Source organism: Sorex fumeus, unplaced genomic scaffold (genome assembly GCF_029834395.1).
Source record: "Sorex fumeus unplaced genomic scaffold, SorFum_2.1 ptg000063l, whole genome shotgun sequence".
In the NCBI taxonomy this organism is placed as follows: domain Eukaryota; kingdom Metazoa; phylum Chordata; class Mammalia; order Eulipotyphla; family Soricidae; genus Sorex; species Sorex fumeus.
The window spans coordinates 82,238,100-82,258,133 of record NW_026606120.1 but is presented as its reverse complement, the minus strand read 5'-3'; the positions used below and the strand labels follow the sequence as shown (position 1 = coordinate 82,258,133).

Genomic DNA, 20,034 nt, shown 5'->3' with positions numbered 1-20,034 from the left:
AGCTGACGTACAACCAGAGTCTGCTAATTACCCACACGACCCACTGACGTCAAGCTGAGAGAGAAAAGGAGCCCGCATGGGGGGCCCATCCCACCCCCCCCACCTGTCCAAAGAGGCGACAGCATATTCACCATGATTTGTCCCCTCCCCCAAGGGGACAACTTAGATGAAGTGACAAAGTGGCTCATGGAGGGAAGAAGAGACTAAATCTCTCCAGAATAAGACCCCTCCGCGGTGAGGGGGTGGGTCTCAGCCTGAGCAGGAAAAGGACATGGACCACCTCGCCCCCGCTCCGCACGAGATCTGGAAACGTCACGTGGAAGAAGCTCCAGCAGAACCTGCCATTTAGGGCTCTCTAATTCGGCTGAGGAGAAATTTCCAGATCTCAGTCATGCTCAGCTGCCCATGATGGATGCTCTCGGCCAGTCTTGAGCCCGCAACTGCTCTCTGTGCCTGTCTGGCTTCACCGAGTGCCAGCAGGGTGTCCGCTGACAGAAAGTCAAACCCCCCAGGCCCCATGGGGTCCCCTTCTCCCAAATCCACAGGTGATAATAACAACTTGGTTGCTATTATTACTTGGCAATGATACGGAGGCTATTTGGGGTGCTCCCCCAAATTCTAGCCTGGGAGATACTAGGAGGTCAGGGCACATGCCAAGCAGGCACCCTTCCTGGGTCTGACCCCTGACATTATGTGGTATCCCACACACGGCAGGGTGCAGCCTTGGGGGCCCCGGAAGCAATGTCGGAAAGGGAGTATTTACCACTTTCCACCAAGTCTCCTTGGGGGCCACCCCTGGGATCCTGACAATCACTCTGAAATGGGGGCCCCACTGGGGCCATCTTCCCCAAAGGGGAGCCAGTCCAGGGGTACACAGACTTGGGGCTCACTCATTGCATGCTCCCCAGAACTGGGTTCATAGGGTTTGGCTACAAAAGCAGTTTGGTCTCTGTCTTCTTGGGGTGAGCGTGGGGTCCGGACATCTGGTGAGGTGAGTGTTCCGGAGGGCTGAGGGGAGCTCTGCGACCCCTCCCCTCACCCCCCCACCCCACCGGCCCTGGCAGAGTGAACACATTTGGCTCATCTTCACTGCTTCTCCCAGAGGAAAGGATGGAGGTTTTCCGCAACCCAAAAGCTGCTTTAAGCTTTGAAGGGACACAGTGGGGTGGCAGGGGGCTGCAGGGGCGGTGTGGGTGCAGCTAATGTAGATTCCCCCATTCGCCCTGCCCAGAGTAATACTCCTTCCCATCCGGGTGGGGAGTACATGGCAATCAAGAGAGAGGACAGTGATCAAGACATTTGCCTTGCACACTGCTGACCCAAGTTTGATTCCCAGCACTACATCCGGTCCCCTGAGCCCCATCAGGAGTGATGGTGGAGTGCAGAGGCATACCCTGAGCACTGCTAGGTGTGGCTCCAAAGAGAGAGGGAGAGAAAGTGAGGAGGAAGGAAGGAAGGAAGGGAGGGGAGGGGGAAGGGAAGAAGGAAGAAGGAAAGAAGGAAGGAAGGGAAGGGAGGGAGAGGGTAGGAGAGAGGAGGGAAGGAAAGGAAGGGGAGAAGAGGGAGGGGAGGGACAGAGATAAGGGGAGGGGAGAGGAGAGGAGAGGCAGGGGAAGGGATGGCTGAAAGAAGGAAGGGAGGGAGGAAGAGAGGGAAGGAGGAAGGGGAGGGACGGAGGGAGGGGAGGGAGGGAGGAAAGGAAGAGGAGAGAGGAAGGGAAGGAAGAAAGAAGGGAAGAAGGGAGGAAGGAAGAGAGGGAGGAAGCCAGGAAGGAAGGAAATCCACCTTTCTCAGGTTTTCTGACAATGGATCCCAGAACTGATCCTGGTGCTCGATAGGACTGAGGGACCATCCTGCCCAGAACCTCAGGGAAGCTGGTGCTCATCTGCAGCCAGGCCCTGGGCACCTGCTGTGTACCCAGGCCAGGAGGCAGGTGGCAGCAGTCAAACAGACTTTCAGGAAACAGCACATTTGGGAGGAGCCGTGAACTCTGAGGGACGTGTCCAGTCTGAACCTCGGAGTCCACTAGTCCACACCTCGCCTTATTCTAAGACGCCAAGGTCTACCCGACTCCATCAGACGCGGATTTCCAGAGGCAAAACGCCTCGGACTCCGTACGCATTCCTCTGTGCCGTCTGGACCAGAAACAAACAGGAGGGAACTCGGAGCTGCATCTTCCACGAAGCCGCGCTCCCGGGCTCCCCTTCCGTCTCCCGGTGGGCGAGGGGGTGGGGACTGGACACCCATCCGGGACGCCCACAAAGCTGCGGCCGCTGGGGCGAGCCGGCCAAGTTGGCAGCCAGGTGCGCTGGGTGACAGTTCCCAGGAGTGAAGATCCTGGAGCTGGCTTGGAGGGGAGGAGCAGCTGGGAGCACGGAGTCGTCCGTGCTGGGACCCGGCCAGCAGCGAAGGCAATTAAAGGCAGGCAGCAGGGGCCCCGGCCATAAAGGGAGGCGGGGACGGAAAGCCAGGGAGCGGGAGGCAAAAAGGAAGAAAGGTCTGGAAGAGCGAGCGGAAAGAGGAAAGAGACGAACAGCTGCAGGCTGGGGCGGCGGAGCGAAGCCCGCTGCGCGGTTCCTCCCCTCGAGGCACGCGCCGAGGCGGGGGGCCACGGAAGAGACCCTCCAACCCCCCTCCCGGGGCTCCGACGGGAACCCGAGGTCCCTCCCCCAAAGGGCCTCCCTTCTCCCCCAACCTCCAAGTCGAGGGCAATCCGAGCAGCTGGCGGAGGCCGGCGCTCACCTGGGTGGGGGACCCGGCGCCCCGCTCGGCCCGCTGCGTCTCCCAGCTGTGACCCACATCTGGGGCGTGGAGAAACGCGGGCCAAGCGGTGCCAACTCCCGCTTCTACGTCCATCCGCAGGTACAGGCAGAAATCGGGTAAGGCACCGAGGGCCCCGCACTCCGAGAGACGCACACTTCCCGCACGCCACCCCTTAGGCCCCCCGCCCCCTATCCAGGGCCGCGTCCGGAGGGGGCTCGGGGGGTCCCGGGAGGGGAGCGCGGGGGCGGGGGACGAGGCGCGCCCGGGGCTCCCTCCGCTCCCGCACGTGAATGGAGCTGCGGGCGGACGAGGGCGCGCGCGGGCGCGGAGGAGGGAGCCGCCCCGGGCCTGGATCGGGGGGCGCACACACCCCGGCGGGGGCGGCGCCTGGAGGAGCCGCGGCGGCGGCGCGGGGCGGAGGCGCAGGCCGCGCGGGAAGGGCGGGCCGAGAGGGAGGAGCCCGGGGGCGCCCCGCGGCCGGCGCCACCCGCACTCGGAGTTTGAGCCCCGGCGCGGCCCGAGCGCACGCACGCCCCGGGCGCGGGGTCGGAGCGCGCAGCGCGGCGCCGCCCCCCGGCCCTCGGCCCCCCAGCCCGGGCGCCCCCGGAGCGGCGCGCGGAGGGAGGAGGGCGGCCGGGCCGGCGGGCGGCGGACTATGAGGCGCCCACCATGGTGCGATGCGACCGCGGGCTGCAGATGCTGCTGACCACGGCCGGAGCCTTCGCCGCCTTCTCGCTCATGGCCATCGCCATCGGCACCGACTACTGGCTCTACTCCAGCGCGCACATCTGCAACGGCACCAACCTGACCATGGACGACGGGCCCCCGCCCCGCCGCGCCCGCGGCGACCTCACCCACTCAGGACTGTGGCGGGTGTGCTGCATCGAAGGTACGGCCGGCCGGGACCCCCCCACCTCTCCCCAGCGCCCCCGACACAGCGCCCCGCGCACACACAGACACGACACACGCACGCACACACAGACACGCACACACACACAGACACACACACGCACACACACGCACGCACCCTGCCCGGCGGGCGCCGGCCGCGAAGGGGGTGGTGGGCGCGGCGCGGGCTCCGCGCGAGACACAAAGGAGCCGGCGCGCGCGGGCGGGTCCCCTCGCGGCCAGCTGTGCACCGGCTCGGGGGTCCCTGCTGGCAGGGCGGGGGGCTCCCCCACCCGCCGAACCCGCAAACTCTCCACTCGCACACGCACGCACGCACACCCCCCTGGCACCTGCACACAATGAAACACGCCGAAACTCACACGCGCGCGCGCGAACCCGGCCCCGGAGCGATCCCGAGGGACCCGCGCCGGCGCCCCCCCCCCGGGGGTGGTGGTGGGGAGGGGGGCGGGAGGAGGCGGGGGTGGGGGGAGCGGACGCCAGAGGAGGGGAGGGGGGAGGGTTGCTTGGCAACCGGTGTCTGTGCGATTGCTATGGGAACTGGCCATCCTGGGCGGGGCCGGCCGGGGGCGGGGAGCGCCGGGGCTGCTCCGCGCCGGCTCCAGGCCCCGGGTCGAGGGGCGCGGCGGGGTGGGGCCTGGGTCCCGGGGGTGGGGGACACAGGGATCTTCCGAGCTTGACCCCGCTCCGCCACCTACTCTTGCACGGGAGTCCGTCCTGCTCTGTTTGGTGGGGAGGGGAGGAGAGAGACCGCAGGTCCCCCGCGATGTTGGGGGTTTGGCACACAGGCCGCGAGAAGCCCCTTGCGGGGATGTGGGGTACGCAAGGGCGACTCAAGCCCCTTAGAACGGCCTAGAGGGGCGTGGTCGCGCCGTCGATGCGGGAGGGGCGGGGCGCTGCGCCCCCCAGAGGGCGCGCTGTGACCGAGGGGCGGGCACTGTAAGGTCGCGGTGCCTCCTGGGGTCGGGGGTGGGGGGCGGCCAGGAATAAGGTTCCCTGGGACTTTGGGGCTCTCTCCCTCCAGGAAGGGGCCCCGACCTCTCTGATGGTCACAAGCCCACAACGTGGGGCCCCTGACGCGCGCCTACCAACCCGGCTTCGGAACTTGCAATTCCAAATGACCTCAGTGGCGCGCGGTCCCGGCCACGTTGGGGACCGCTTTGCGCTGCGGCTCGGGGAGGGGAGGCGACATGGGCGAAGTTGGCGGAGCCCCGAGCGTTCCTTTAAGGGAATCTTCGCCCCGACTTTCCGCTCCAGGACCCTTTGCGCGCGCCCTGGCCCCGCCCCTCGGTTGTTGGGGAATCGCTCCCACACACCGAACCCTCCTCGCTGCAGCTCCAGCCCCTGCAAGCAGTTCCGCGGGCCGGCCCCGGCGCGCTGGGAGACGCGCGGGGAGCGGCTCGGGAGCCGGGCCTGTCGCTGGGCGCTCCGGGAATCCTCCGGGGGGAGCTTCCGTGGGGCGCCGTGGGCTCGGAGTCTCGGGGGCTTGCCTCGGCCTTAGACCAGGCCTGTCTGGAATCCTGCCCGCCTGTTTCCCCGCCTCCCACCACCCCAGACACACCACACACACACACACACACACACACACACACACACACACACACACACCTCCTCTGCCCGGAGAGGCTGCTTTGCACTGTGCAATTGGAGCTTCATGCTAGCACCAAAGAACCTTTGAGTGGCAGAAAGGTGTGATCGAGAGTTTGGGAAACAGCCACACAAAGGATGTCGGCGCCCACCATCACGCTCTCCCCTGTGCTCCGGAAAAACAACGTGTGGGATGCACAGTGGTCCCTGTCATGACACCTACTCTCCTCGTCTGGAGAACGTGTCCATGCCACTACCTGCTGTGGCACCTGCTTAGAGAGCTAAGGCTGTGTGATCCCCGACACACACACCTGCCCCATTCCCCCCACCATTGGGCTCTGCCTGCAGTGCCCAGCTAATCACGTCCCCATTCAGACACTTGGGGGCCCTGGGCCTGGCGGTTTCCCTGTGGAAACTGAACTGGTCCTCCTCCTTGCCAGCCTGCCTGGCCCTCTGCAGAGTGGCCCGAAGGCCTTGTGGATTAATTCCTCATCCTAATTAGGATTGATGCCACACTTAGCATCCTGCCAGCTGCCTCGAGCCGTTTGCACTGGGTGTTCATCAAGCGAGCCTCAAGCTGATCTGGACAGCTGGCTCCGCTGGCCGAGGGAGGGCGGGGAGCTGCCATCTGGGGGAGCTCTCTGGCAGAACGGGGTGGCCCTGGTACCCCCCAGAGTTCAGGGAGGCTGAGGACCAGGCCAGCCCACAGCTGCAGGCAGAGCCAGCCGGGGACCCTGCCCAGGCAAGCGCCTTCAGAGCCTTTGTCATGACTCCATCGATTGCATCTCTCTCTCCACCTGGGTGCCAACTGCCGGCGTCGCTCTTAAAAGCTCTTTCCAGAGGCCAGGTGGCCACCTGATGTCCATGAACCTCCAGCGCCCAGCTGAGATCTGACACCTGGACCACGCTATCACCCCAAGCCACCATGCGAGGGAGGGGTGTGGAGGGGGCCAGCACCTCAGTGGCGACATTTGAGTATGAAATGCTTTTTTTTTTTTTTTGGTGAGTGGGGGGTTGAAGCGATGTGGGGGTGGGGAAGACCATAAGTATCTGGAGCACAAACGGACTCCTCCGTGGAAAACATCTGTCAAGCCTTCTCCCTGGCCCTGACAAATGCATTCCTTCCACCCATTCTCTAGCAAAGTATTCTAAAGTATTGCATGAACCAAAAAGAAGAAAAAGAAAGATCATATAGCTGGGGACGACTGCACCCTGAAAAGGGTTTGTAAGCCAACCGGCATCAGGGTTTTCTGGCTGTGTCTGATAAACGGCGTCAGGGGGTCGGGAGAGTGTGTCCCCAGGTACGCCAGGTGGGTGGTCCTGATGCAGAGCCATCTGCGCCCAGCCTCACCAAGGATGATGGAGCCGCAGCCCCCAGCCAGATCCCAGGTCTCCGCGGGCGTGTTCCCGACGGCCGAGAGGGGGCGCTGCCTCCGCCCCACGTGCAGCTCAGAGCGAGCCGGGCACTGGCGCCGGGGCTGGGGAGGAGGCTGCAGGGGCAGGTGGGAGCCTTTGTCGCCGTACAATACTTTTCCCATCACGCCGTCCAGTCTTTCCCAGACAGCCCCCGGGTTGCCATTAAAAATAGCCCCAGTGCCCGGTGGAGCCCAGGGCTGTGGCCGGACCCGCGGCAACGCGCGGGCCTTGCAGAGCAGAACCAGCGGCCGTTGCATAAGCTGCGCGCGCTCGCCTCTCTATTTCCGTCCTCTGTCTGTGTTTCTGTCTCCCTCTCCATCCGTCTTGCTGCCGCCGTCTTACCTTCTTTTTCCGTCGGGTTCTAGGCGAGCCGGTCCCCACCCCCGTTCAGCCGCCTGCTTCCCACCATCGCTTCCCCCAAGACCCCCCACTTCGTTCTTCCTTTGCGCCTTTGGAGACCCTCCACCCAAGGCCGAGAAGTACCGTGGGTGGGGGAGGAGAAGGTTTGCACTCTGTCAGCCAAGTGCATACGTGTAGTTGTGTGGTTTGGAAGGGAGTGCCCATATAATGGTGCGCCGGGCCAGAGCACGGCCGTCGGCCTGGGGAGAACAGGGCAGGAGAGAAGGCGGTGGCCGCCCGCCCCTGGGTTAGCTCTGAATGGCTGGAGAACTCCGGGCTGGCACACACAGTCCTGGCAGAGCTCGGCCTTCCCCGTGTCCCCTATAAATAAAACGGTCCTGGCACACTTGCAGCTCTGTCACAGGGCTGGCCCTTAACCTGGACTGGGCTGCCTCCGACATCACCTTTGGGCCAGCTCTGTCCCCAGCTGCTGTTCAGGGGACGGGGGTGTAGAGAAATTCTGGACCCCTAAGAGAGAGGGTCCTTGGCCCCCATCTGGTTGGCTGCCCTGACCAGGACAGCCACTGCGTTACCACCGGGGAAAGGAGAAACGGGAAATGCTCACAACTCCCTCTGCTTTTTGGGGGTGAGGCAGAGCCAGCCCTCACTGGGGGGAGGGGGTCTCTGCCTCTTCCCCAGCCTGGGTTGGACTAAATAACTCTACCCTAGACATGGCTTTGGAGGGGTCCTTTGCCAGGAGTCCCAGGGGCCTAACTGCAGGGATGGGGGGCTCGGGAGAGGGGCTTACTTTCTCGAAAACCTGGACCCCTCCAGGGTTGGCTGGGAAGCCGAGTGCTAAACCACTCTCGCAAGATACTGCGGGGTGAAAGGCTGGGACCCACCATCATCCTCCACGCGCTCCAGGACTTCCCTCTGTGCTTGCTCTCCTTTCTCTCCCAGTCACAGTCAGCTTCTCCAATCAGCCCAGAGGGTGACAAGGGGCCAGTCAGTCACCTCACCAGGCCTCCTCCGTTGCCCTCTGTGTTAGTCATAAAAGCCATCGCTTACCAAAGGCCTCCGCGCAGGACTTAGGTTACTTCATATAATTGCCAGCAACACTCGGAGGTAAATATTCATTATCTGCCTTTCCGAGGTGCAGAGACGAGGCGCATGATCACAGAGTCTCGGGGGCGCCCATGGCCTGCCCATCTCAGCTGAGGGTGAGCAGAGGGGCCCAGCCTTCTGCAGACCAGGGGGCTCTTGGCTGTTCCCACGCAGCTATGGGACAGGGGCAGGTGCAGGGGGCTGGATGGAGCAGGCTGGGGGGCGGCTGGTACCCTGGATTGGGGCGCCTCAACCAGGGAGTTTTCATCTTGTTCTCTGCAGCGAAAGGTCACAGGGTGCGGACCCTGGGCTCCCGCTGAGGCCTCATTTCCTTGCCCGCAGCCGGATGCCCTCCTGGTGGGCACTGGTGGGTACAGCTTACGTGCTCACCCACCCTGTCTCATCTCCGCCAGGTCCCCCTGCCACATCCCACCTCCAGATCCAGTGGGGGGGTTCAGGGTGCCCTGGAGAAGCACAAGCCTAGGCAGGAGATGACACCCAGTGACACAGGTGTCACCCCCACCCCCAGGGTCCCCAACAACAACACAGACGGCAAAAATGTTCGAGATGCATCTGAGAGAGCTTCTGCCTGTGTGTTTTTGGGGTTCTGGGCGTCTGATGGGGTGCATCTCTTCGACCCAGTAGTAGACTCCCTCTTGCATCATCTGGGGAGGGGTCTGCCCATCCTCGCACCTTCCTGTCCAGAGGGCTTGCCCTGTCTCTCCCACCACCTCCGTTCTTCACTAAGCCAGCAGACTTCACGAGTACAAGTTGGGGGGGTCTTGGTGGACCCCATCCCAGGACTAACTTCACAGCCAGTTTTGGAGTTAGAAACCCATGCCAGGGGCTTCAGGGAGGTTTCAAAGGAAAACAGCAGCTTCTGAAATGCTCACGAGATGGTACAGAGGGTCAGGTTTGGCTTTGCCTGGGTCAAGATGCTAGAGTGATGGGGGGGGGATAAGGAGTGGCCTTGCCCCGGCCGACCCAGGCTCCACCCCCAGCACCACAAGGTGCCCCAACATATCCAGGCTGGTGCTGGCAGACCCCAAGGCTTTGGGCAGAGCCATTGATCCTATGGGTATCCCCAGCCCCCCTTCCCCAGCACCACTGGAAAGGTCTGCTAAATGAATAAACAAGAGGGTAAATAAGTAAATAACCCTCCCGAGGCCGGGATATGCTCAGAGGTTGAAACACATCCTTAGAGCCCCAGCACCTGACCTGCAGAGCACCTCCAGGCTGGGCCTGATATCACAGGAAGTGGGACCCTGGGATCCGAGCACTGCTGGGGCTTTATTTTCGGGTCTGAAAATAAAGAAAATAAAATACTTATTTATCTGCACTCTTTATCTGCTCAGACGCCGAGAGCCTGGGTTTTCTAGGAGAGAATCCCAGTCAGGGGAGGGAGGAAGAGGACAGCGCAGCCAGCCAGGAAACCCACCTGGAGGGCCGCAGGTGGGTGATCTGGAACCTTCCCCGGACTGTCGCCTCCCGCGGTGCCCAGAGGCCCTTAGCCAGCCTGGGATGAGGGGCAGTGAGTGACACATTGGCCAGGCAGGCAGGCCACGCAGGGAAGGGGATGCGTCACCTGCCCGGGTGGCCAGCCTGCTCGTGCATGCACACCAAGAACCGTGTCCCCCTGCGTGCGGCTCGGGGTCCCTGCGGTGTGCAGGGCACAGATTGTCCTGTCGCTGCTGGTACATCCAGGGATGGATGAGTGTGATGAGGGAAACAGCGTGGGAGGATGCGCTGGTGGGGCGCTAGGGAGACTCTGTGAGAACCTGCCGGAGGGGTTGGGAAGCCCGGTCAGGAGAGAAAAGGCGAGAGCAGGGGAAGGGGTCACGGCCAAGGTCATCCTTACGGTCAGTGTCACACCAGTGCGAGGCTTCATCCCTGCCTGGGGCTGGGCGAAGTCAGCATACCCAGGCGAGTTCTGTGCTGGGGGCGTGGGCTGTTTTAATTTGGGTTTTGTTGGAGGGCCACACCCGGTGATGCTCAGGGGTTACTCCTGGCTCTGCACTCAGGAATTACTCCTGGTGGTGCTGGGGGCACCCAGGTCAGCCATGTGCCAGGCAAGCATCCTATCCATTGTGTGATGGCTCTGGCCCCTGATTTGTGACCCCTCCCCCAGTGGCAGGGAAGTGTGGAAGCTCCAGAAGGCAGTGGGACCCCTCCACCCTGAGTCTGGACCAGGGTTCATTGATAGCATCAGGAGGAGGCGGGTGGAGAGAATGTGGGAGTGCTAGCCAGTCGGCAGTGCCTGCCTGCATTTGGGCAGGAGTCATGTCCAAATGGGGCTACAGGAAGGAGCAGGATGGGAGGGGATATCAAGGGTGTGTTCTTGGGGCAGATTCTGATGCTTCTACCCAGCACTGCCGTGGCCAAAAGCAGCACTGGCAAAGTTACCATGAGGCCTAGTTTGGGAGAACCCCCATCCCCCAGAAAGGGTGCCAGGTGTGTGGTGCCTGCCCCAGCTTTCTCAGGTGCCACTGGCCCCTGTTAAGTCTTCTGTATAGTGTGACAACCAAAAGAGGCCCTGAGCATCACCGAGGTCCCCTGTGCTAAAGCTCCCAGCTTAAGCAGGGGGTGGGGGGGAGGGGGCACTGTGAAGGGGCTGACCAGGCCACCAGGCTCGCCTGCTTTCTCCCCAGGCTGCTGACACAGCTCACCTAGTCTGCCTGGGACCCCCCGGCCTATATGTCCTCTTCACCCCAGGGATGAGCATTGGTAGCTGGGCCTCACCCCTGCTCTACCAGGCCAGAGGCTGAGACCGGCCCCAGGCCTGGGGCGCCTTGGGGAGTGGGGTGCGTTGCCTGGTGGGGGAACGCACGCCCCAGCCCTCTAGGCCAGCACCCCTGTGAAGGGTGAGCCAGCAGCTCCCAGAGCTTGAGGTGAGAAAACATGAGTTCAGAGAGTCGGGACATCCCTTCCCAGGTCCAGGGCCCCTCCGAGAACCTCCCACACTGAGAAAGAGCCCCTCATAGGGGCCAGAGTGATAGTACAATGGGTAGGGCATTTGCCTTGCATGCGGCCGACCCCAGTTCAATCCCCAGCATCCCATATGGCTCCTCAAGCACCATCAGGAGTGATTCCTGAATGCAGAGGCTGGAGTAACCCCTGAGCATTGCTGGGTGTCACCCCCAAAAAAGCAGAAAAAAAAGAGCCCCCCTGGGTCCTACCTCACCACTGTGTACCACAGGCCAATCCCAGGGATATGTGTGCTGGGGGGACAGTGCCAGGCTGGACAGGAACTTGGCTGCCGGCCTCAAGCGCTGAGCACCGGGGGCTCCTTCTGGACTCTGTGCCACCCCCAGGCTCTCTGTGAGGTGATGGGCCCCTCAGGTCTATGTGACTGAGCTGGTGCTCTGTGACCCATAGCTTGAGGCTTTGGGATCCTCACCAGCAGGCAGTGCGTCCCTCTGGAACCCTGGGGACACCACTTCACGCTTAGCTGGGTCTGGCCTCTCCCAGTCCCCCACTGCTGTCTTCTGGGGTGCCAGAGGCAGAGATACAATTGTGTGTTAAAAGTCCTGTTTCTGTTCCTCCCATCTCAAATCAGAACCTCCCTGTCACCCCTATTTCCATGGACCACCCCAGACTTCTATCCAGCCTCACTTTCTTTTGTTTTGGGGCCATACCTGGCAGTGCTCAGGGATCACTCCTGGTCATGCTTAGGGGAAGCGCCCTCCCCCCAACTGTACTATTGCTCCGTCCCCCTAGCCAGTCTTAGAAGCCAACCTTCTGTATCAAATGAACCCCAGCTCCTTTCTCAGGCTTCTTCGGGAGCCTGAGGGGTGCTCAGCACCTCCCCAGGAGAACATAAGGGTCAGCCTGAACATGGTCACCCTTGGTCTCTCCATGGACACGTGGTGCTTGGGGCTCAGCTAGCAGCACTGGTCACTCCCAGCTGGGTTTGAGCCTGGGAGCTACCTCACTGCTCTGCATCCTCCAGCCACAGGCCAGTCTCCCACCCTCCAGGCCATCACTCTAACAGGGCACTGAACACGCCAGACCCTGCAGCCCTCCGGGACGGCACCTTCTCCCTGTTTCTGCCTTTCCTGAGCCTGGGGAATTTCCCCTGAAGCAAGTCCTGCTCTTTGCAGCCGAATCGGGGGAGTCCAGTGCAGCCCCTTGCCCACTGGGACAGACCGGGGATGAAGGAGCAGAATCTCCCAGGATTGCGGGTGAAGCCACCCCTGCCCCATCCCACAGGCCTCTCGAATGTTTCCCGCTGGGAAAGGGGATATCTGAGCCAATTTTGGGTGGTCATCATGGTGTGGGGACTCGGGGGGCGGGTTCAGGGAAGGGCCCTGAGACTTGCTCTTGGCTTTTTGGAGCCCCATATTCCTGCTTCTTAAAGGGGGCTCTGATACCCACCCCCTGCGGCACACAACCCCCCCAGAAGAGAACACAGGGCTAGCGTGGGTGGGTGGGCTGGAGGTGCAAACTGGGGGACCCTCTTTTCTGTTGGGCCAAGACAGGGCTGACCTGGGCTTGGAAACCCCACTCCGCCCCCGCGATGAGATGTTCTTGAATGTGGAACCTGGAGGCTCCCCACCTCCCCGGGACCAGCAGCACTTCTGGACTAAGATTCTTGGTAGCCCTGCAGGTGGCAGGTCTTCTGCAGTGGCTGTGAGCCGGCGGGGCGATTCGGGAGGGATCATAGGACCTGAGTTGTGGACGTTGGCTGCTCCGGAGGGGGCGAGGTGGCCACTGGGTGGGGGTACAGATCTGAAAGCTAGAGGGTCAAGGTGGCCCCAGAAGAAGGCAGACCCCAGAAAGGGTGATAGAAGCTGCTGTGTGCCCAGGTTGGTTCCCCGCTGCATCCCTGGGCCTGGCAGTGGCCATCAGACTGGCATGTCCAGTGGCGTTCTAGCAGCCGCGCTGCCCCCATTGCCGACTGGCGGCTGGCTGATTTGTGAGCACCAGGACCTGCTTTGTCATTTCACTCTGGGCCCTGTGAGCGGAGTGGCCACAGGGAGGTCCCTCCCGATGCTGGCCAGAAGTGACATGGAAATTGGCCTCGAAGATGGGAAGGGGAGATGGATGCTGATGGGCACCATCATGGTCCTGCGGCCCCCACAGACACAGGGCTGGGGGTGACTGGGGGGCGGGCACTTAAAACTGTCCTTGTGGGCGGATATAGGCCCCTGCTGGGCTGGACACTGAGGCCTAAGGAAGCTTCCGCTCTGGTTCTGGTTCTGGAGAAGCAGCTCAGGAGAGCAAGGGCATGCCCCGAGCTTCAGCACCCCCTTGGGGCCCCTCCCAGGGTGCCTGCCACAGGGGAAGCAGGGCGTGCACCCAGGGCAGGGGGTAATGGAGAGATGCCTGGCAGCCTGAGCGGAGGAAGGGGGTGCTGGTGGTGGCATGGAGTTGAGCAGGGGGTGCAGGTGGGGGTGGGGGTGATGTTCAGATAGAAGTGGGGGGGCTCGGGCAGGTGGAAGTGGTGAGGCAGGTCGGGGAGGTGGCGGAAGGGGGCATGGTGTAGGTGGTAGAGGGGGTGAAGGTGGTGGAGATGGTGGAGATGAGGGTGGAAATGGCAGAAATGGTGGAGATGGTGGGGATGGTGGTGATGAAGGTGGTAGAGATGGTGGTGGAGATGATGGTGTTGGAGGTGGTAGAGATGGTGGAGGTGGTATCGATGGTGGAGTTGTGGAGATGGTGGAGATGGTGAAGGTGGTAGAGATGGTGGTGGAGATGGTGGAGATGATGGTGGTGGAGATGGTGGAGATGGTAGAGATGGTGGAGATGGTGAAGGTGGTAGAGATGGTGGTGGAGATGGTGGAGATGATGGTGGTGGAGATGGTGGAGATGGTAGAGATGGTGGAGGTGTGAGATGGTGGAGGTGTGGAGATGGTGTGAGTGGTGGAGATGGTGGCAGTGGTAGAGCTAGGAGTAGAAATGGTGGTGAAGGTGGTAGAGATGGTGGGTGGAGATGGTGGAAATGATGGTGGTGAAGGTGGTAGAGATGGTGAAGGTGGTATCAATGGTTGAATTGAGGAGATGGTGGTGATGAAGGTGGTAGAGATGGTGGTGGAGATGGTGCAGATGATGGTGGTGAAGGTGATAGAGATGGTGGAGGTGGTATCAATGGTTGAGTTGAGGAGATGGTGGTGATGAAGGTGGTAGAGATGGTGGTGGAGATGGTGGAGATGGTAGATATGGTGGAGGTGTGAGATGGTGGAGGTGTGGAGATGGTGCGGGTGGTGGAGATGGTGGCAGTGGTAGAGCTAGGGGTAGAGATGGTGGTGAAGGTGGTAGAGATGGTGGTGGAGATGGGGGAGATGATGGTGAAAGTGGTAGAGATGGTGGAGGTGGTATCAATGGTGGAGATGGTGGAGATGACGGTGGTGAAGGTGGTAGAGATGGTGGAGGTGGTGAAGGTGATGGAGATGGTGGAGATGGTAGAGATGGTGGAGGTGTGGAGATGGTGGAGGTGGTGAAGGTGGTAGAGACGGTGAAGATGGTGTTGGAGATGGTGGTGGTTGTCTCCCATCCTGAGACTCACTGAGCTCAGATCCTCAAGGAGCCGGGGTTGGATCCCAGGTCTGCCTCCAGCTGGCTCTGGGCCCTGCAGCGCCTCTCCCTCCTCTGAGCTTGGCCACTTTCTCTGCACCAGGCCCCGAGACCCAACCAAGGACCTCGGGAGTGGCTGACGCTGCCAAGCCCGAGAGCTGAGCTTGGGGCTGGGGTAAGCAGTGTCCTGAACCCAGCGGGAGTTCTCGTTTGTGAACCCAAAGGAATCTCTGCCCCAGGGTCACCAGGGAAGGGACCCCGAGAGGGGCTGGGTCTCAGAGGAAAGGGGTCTGGCCCACTCCCCTCCCCAGACCCGACCCTCAGCAGGGCAGAGAACAGGAACGGCCCAAGACTCCGAGGACATCTCAGGACAGCCAGGCTGCCTTCCAGGGCCCGTGTCAGCAGCTCGGCGTCGGCCGTGCTGGCGGGGGGCAGGGTACCCCAGGCCCACTTCCGGCCCCTGCTCTGAAAGGCCCCCCGAACAAGCGCACATTGACGGCGGTTCCCAGGCGAGCTCTCCGTGCCCGCTGCATCTGAGCCGGCGCCCGAGACGGTTTCTCGCTTCAGCGCTTTGGCATGTCATACAAAGGGGCTCTGATTTTGCCTGATGTCCGACTCCTCTTGCATGAAAAATAGCTTTTGTTGTCTCTCTGCCCACGGATTCCTGCGTAGGAGTCCGACCAGGTGCCTGGTGGGTGGCGCTCCAATCTCTTTCCTGGAGCTGGGTGAGGGTTCTCCCCCTTCCTCCTGGGTGCCTCCTGGTGGTCCAGGGCCCCTGAGCTGTCCCCCTCTCTGGCCTCTGGCCTGTCCCTGTCTGCAGACCACTCCATGCCTTTCGCCACTCAGTGGCTGATTTGGGCATGTCTCGAGTCTTTACTGGGTTTCCTGCTGGCCCCCTCTCTCCCCCCCAGCATCCCCTTACCAGTCCAATCATGAGCACCCTCGGGAACCCTCTACCTGTCGCACTCCTCCCTCCCCTCTCCCCTTCCCTCTTGTATTTCTAATTCTTCCTCCCCTCTTTCTTGTCTGCCATATTTAACTCACACACCAGCCCTCTCCTTCCTGCTCACAGGCCCCTCCTGAACGTCCTGGCGGCATTTGTGAGAGGAAAACGTATTATTTCCATGCTGCTATTATTAAGAGGGTTATTAAACATGGGGGGAATGCTATTAAATAGCAAATTAAGTGAGCCCAAAACCCACAGATATGGAACCTCTAAAAAAGTCAGCCAGAATGAAAAAGCTGTTTTATGAGGTCGGAAAAGAAAAAAAAAAAAAAAACAGAAAGAAAGAAAAAAAGTACTGGCAGGAAATCCACCCAGAATGTTCAAACGATGGCCGTGGGAATAGCGGCTGGTTGATTTCCTCTCCTATATTTTTCACACTTTCTGTTGTGTTTGAGGGAAATGAGATACGCCTGATACTGAAACCGAAAGAGCATCCAGTGCCCAGCGGGCTGAGCACGTGTGTTCATTCAGCTCACCGGTGTTGGTTCTCTTCATACTCAAGCGCACCCGCCTGCGTTCCGCCCCCACCCCCACCCCCGCCTTTCATCAGCATCTTATTACTGGCCACCCCTGCCTGGTGATCACGACCGGTCCAGGAGGAACCCCGGGTGGGCTGTCCATGGTGGAACCTGCTTCCTGGAAGCACAGTTCACACTCGGCCTTGGCATTCCTTGAAGCCCACCTCGGATGATCGGAGGGCCCCACGGCAGTGCCGAAAGTGGGTGCAAAGAAAAGACAGTCCAGGTCTGGCCTTGGTGGCCTGTTAAGACCAAGTTCTGCGGTGACTTCGTGAACCGTCACTGCGGGGAAATTTCCCTGCCCGAGTTTCCGACAGTGTGAACCCCACCAAGTCAGAACAGATGTTTCCTTGAGCCTCCTCTCCCTGGAAATCTCTCTGTGGCTAATTTAAGCGTTTTTTAAATATATATATATATATATGGATGCATATATATATGTGTATATATATATATCTTCATTTCTCAGACTATAGAACAAAGACTTCTTCTGTTTCAGTAATCAGTTGCCAATTTCATCTGTGTAAATTCTTTATATTATCTTGTCTTTTGTTTGAGGGGAGGGGGCTCACCCAGCGGTGCTCAGGGCTTCCTCCTGGCCCTGCACTCAGGGATCACTGAACCTGGCAGGGTTCAGGGGACCCTCATGGGGGCACTGGGGGTTGAACCCTGGGTTGACTGTGTGCAAGGCACATGCCTTAGCGGCTGTGAATTCTATCTCTCTGCCGCCCCCATGTAAATTCCTGAGACCGACTTTTTGGTGGATGCCGGGTGGAGAAAGGCCGTTTCTTTTGGGATGGGTGGAAGCAGCCAGCCCTCATTGTGGCATTTGTCCTTCGAATGCCCTGGTATCCCCCCCTACCTGAGGCTCACGAAGGTGTTTTTCCGCCTCCACGTCATCAGGGAAGGTAAGGGTGGGGCTGGATGCCCAGTGGAGGGGCGGATTCCGCAGTCATAGCCCAGCGGGCTGCCCATCGGATGTCTAAGACGTGGACCAGCCAGTCCTTCCTGAGTCTAGTTAAAGCCACAGCATCGCTCTTACTGTCCTGGCCTCACTGGAGCTAAGAACAAAGCTCTCGCCTCGAGCCCTTGAAAACGCTTCATGTTCCTGGAAGCACATTCTGTCTCCCTTTTCCCATCTCTGGAGGATCAGGAAAGAAATGTACCTGTGGTTTTTTTGGGGGGTGGGGGTGGGGAGTTGTTTTTTGGGTTTTTGGTTTTTGTTTTTTTTTTGGTTTTCCATCTGCTCAGCCTTTGGGGCCTACTGGTGCGGAGATCTCTGAGAATGTGGGGATCCCCCGCAGAACACCCTCCAGCTGTCAGCAGGGGACTTTGAATTACCCACGAACAGAAAGGGACCAGAGGGTACCCATGTGTTCTTCCCCACCCCCCATCCCCCGTCAATACTGATATGCCCCATTCTGCTGTTCCCTGACTCCTTAGGGTGAGATTTGCAGGGACCAACATTTGGGGGGGGGGGGGTGGACTCCCGAGCGGTGCCCAGGAAACACGGGGCCTCACGGGTGCTATCTGCCTGTTGGGCTGGGGGTTCAGTGCAAGGGCTGTGGATACATAGCTGCTTGGTCTCTGTAGTACCCGGGGTTCTCGGACCACATGCAGCAGTGCCTGCAGAAACCCTGTGATGCTGGTCCGGGATGGACCCTACCCACAGCACTTTCTCCTGGTCCACACATTTTTAATTTTAATTTTCCCCCCTTTTTAGATAGCACAGCGGGTAGGGTGTGTGCCTTGCACGCAGCCAACATGGCCGACCCGAGTTCGATTCCTCCTCCCCTCTCGGAGAGCCCGGCAAGCTACCGAGAGTATTCGATATGCCAGACACAGTAACAACAAAGTCTCCAGTGGAGACGTTACTGGGCCCGCTCGAGCAAATCGACGATCAACGGGAGGGCCTTTACTTTTACTTTACTTTTATTGCTTCACCATGAGGTACAGTAACAGAGCTTTCATGCTTGAGCTTTGATCATGCAATCATCAAACACCCATCCCTTCACCAGCTTTCCACCACCAAAATCCCCAGTATCCTCCCACACACACACCATTCCACACCTACCCCTGTCTGCGTGGCAGACAATTTGTACAATACTCTCTTTCTCTACTTTGGTTACCTTCGATATTTCAGCCCAGTCCCATCGATCCTCATTCCTGATGAAAAGGCAATGCTAGACAATGTGTTTTGTATTGCTTGTTATGGATACAGTACAATGTTGCATGGCCACAAGCGCAGCCGCACGCTCTAGAAATTCTAAAATCTTAATAGTTATTGTCTGGAGAGATTGCTGCAACAAGTTGTTTGGGTCCGAGATTCGTTTGTGTGTCTCTGGATCACGGCTGTGTGGGAGCGATGGCCATATGTGGACATCATCTCAGAGTCCCATCGGGGTGGGGGGAAGGAGAAGGGCAGACTCTTCCCCTGTCCCATGAGGTCTGGCGTTTACCACCACTGCCACCCGTACCTGGAGCTTGTCACTGAGTTCTAAAAGATGGGGCTGCCGGGATTCCTAGGGGGCAGGTGGAGGGATGGCACCTGCCCCCATCTGGAGTGGCCCGGCGAAAGTGGCCAATTACAAAGTCCAGAGCCATCTCTTCAGCAAGTTGCTTGGGTCCGAGATTCGTTTGTGTGTCTCTGGATCATGGCTACGGCTACCCCACACATTTTTTAAAACTAAGAGTGAAAGTGTGTGTGTGTGTGTGTGTGTGTGTGTGTGTGTGTGTGTGTGTGTGTACGAGAGAGTGTTCCCCTAATAGCCCTGTTGTCATGTGGTTTGCTTACTGGTAGGACAGTGTGAGAGAGGAGGTGACCATCCCCTGGGACTTGGTGGCAGCACAGACATTGCCCGGATCCCTCCCTGCAGATTCGTAAATGGCCACAGAGGGTATTGGGAGTAGTTTGGTGGAACTGTCCTCATTGTGAGGCGTACAGTCACTTGCTCGAGATCCCAGCCTGGCCTCAAGACACCGTCCATCACACTGCCCTCTTTGGTCAAGCCCTGCCATTTCCCAGAGGCGACTCGCGGATCCCCCTCTTGTGGCCTTGCAGCCTCACGTCCCCCTCACCACACAGCCCCTCGGAGGCGGGCAACTGAGGCAGGCTCTTGGGCAGGAGTCTGCCTTGGCTCCTGACCCCTCTCTCCAGCTCTGCTGCTGCATGGTGGGGGGTGCAGAAACAGTCTCGCCTCCCCCACGGAGAGGGGGCCACTGGGCCTGTGTCTCCGAGGCGCCTGGGGTGCGGGCTGGATGGGAAAAGAGAGCGGGGCTTGCCCCCACAGGTGCAGCTTGGCAGCTGACAGGCGCTGGCAGGGGGCAGGTCTGGCTTGTCACTGGAGGTGGGCACGGTGCTGTGACCGGAACTCGTCTGCTGTGGGGGCTCTGGGCTGACTCACGCCACCTGCGGGAAAGGACGCTGCCTTGCACAGGTGCTCCGGGAAGGTGGAGCACCCACTCCTGGGCCCACGCCTGCGGGAAGGCTCCCTTGGACTGCCTGCTGGTGCGTGTTCAGACCCAGTGCTCGCCAGGGGACTCCCAAGAGGCGGGCGGAAACCCAGAAGCCGCTCAGACCGGAAGCTCCCGTTGTTGCCCAGCTAACAGGCAGGCAGAGCGACACTGGACCATGGAGTTAGCGCCAGGTTCCTGGGGAGGTGGGGAGGGTATGCGGAGCCTCCCCCACATGTGTTGTGCATCCCGGTGTGGGGGCTGGGACCCAGGCATCCTGCAGCACACTTAGGATTCCTCTGCCGGCTCCTCCTTGGTTAAACAGGAAACAGACAAGGGCACGTCTGCTGACCAGGGCCCGGTGGGCAGCCAGCCCCCAGCCCTCACCTGCTGGGCCATTTCTCCTTCACTCCAGTGAAACCCCATTGGGAA

At 60.4% G+C, this 20,034-nt stretch overlaps 1 protein-coding gene across 2 annotated transcripts in view; it reads left to right on the top strand.

Moving 5' to 3' along the window:
• Nucleotides 1-2,745: 2,745 nt before the first annotated feature.
• Nucleotides 2,746-20,034, top strand: part of CACNG4 (calcium voltage-gated channel auxiliary subunit gamma 4) — a 51,886-nt gene continuing 34,597 nt past the window's right edge. The window contains exons 1-2 of one of the 2 annotated variants that reach the window (XM_056127388.1): nucleotides 2,746-2,879; nucleotides 3,460-3,652. In XM_056127388.1, the coding sequence (XP_055983363.1) occupies nucleotides 3,460-3,652 (193 nt within the window). In that variant the 5' untranslated portion in view covers nucleotides 2,746-2,879. Of the gene's footprint in view, nucleotides 2,880-3,198; nucleotides 3,653-20,034 lie in introns of those variants that run through there. The other variant, XM_056127387.1, reaches the window with a different exon arrangement.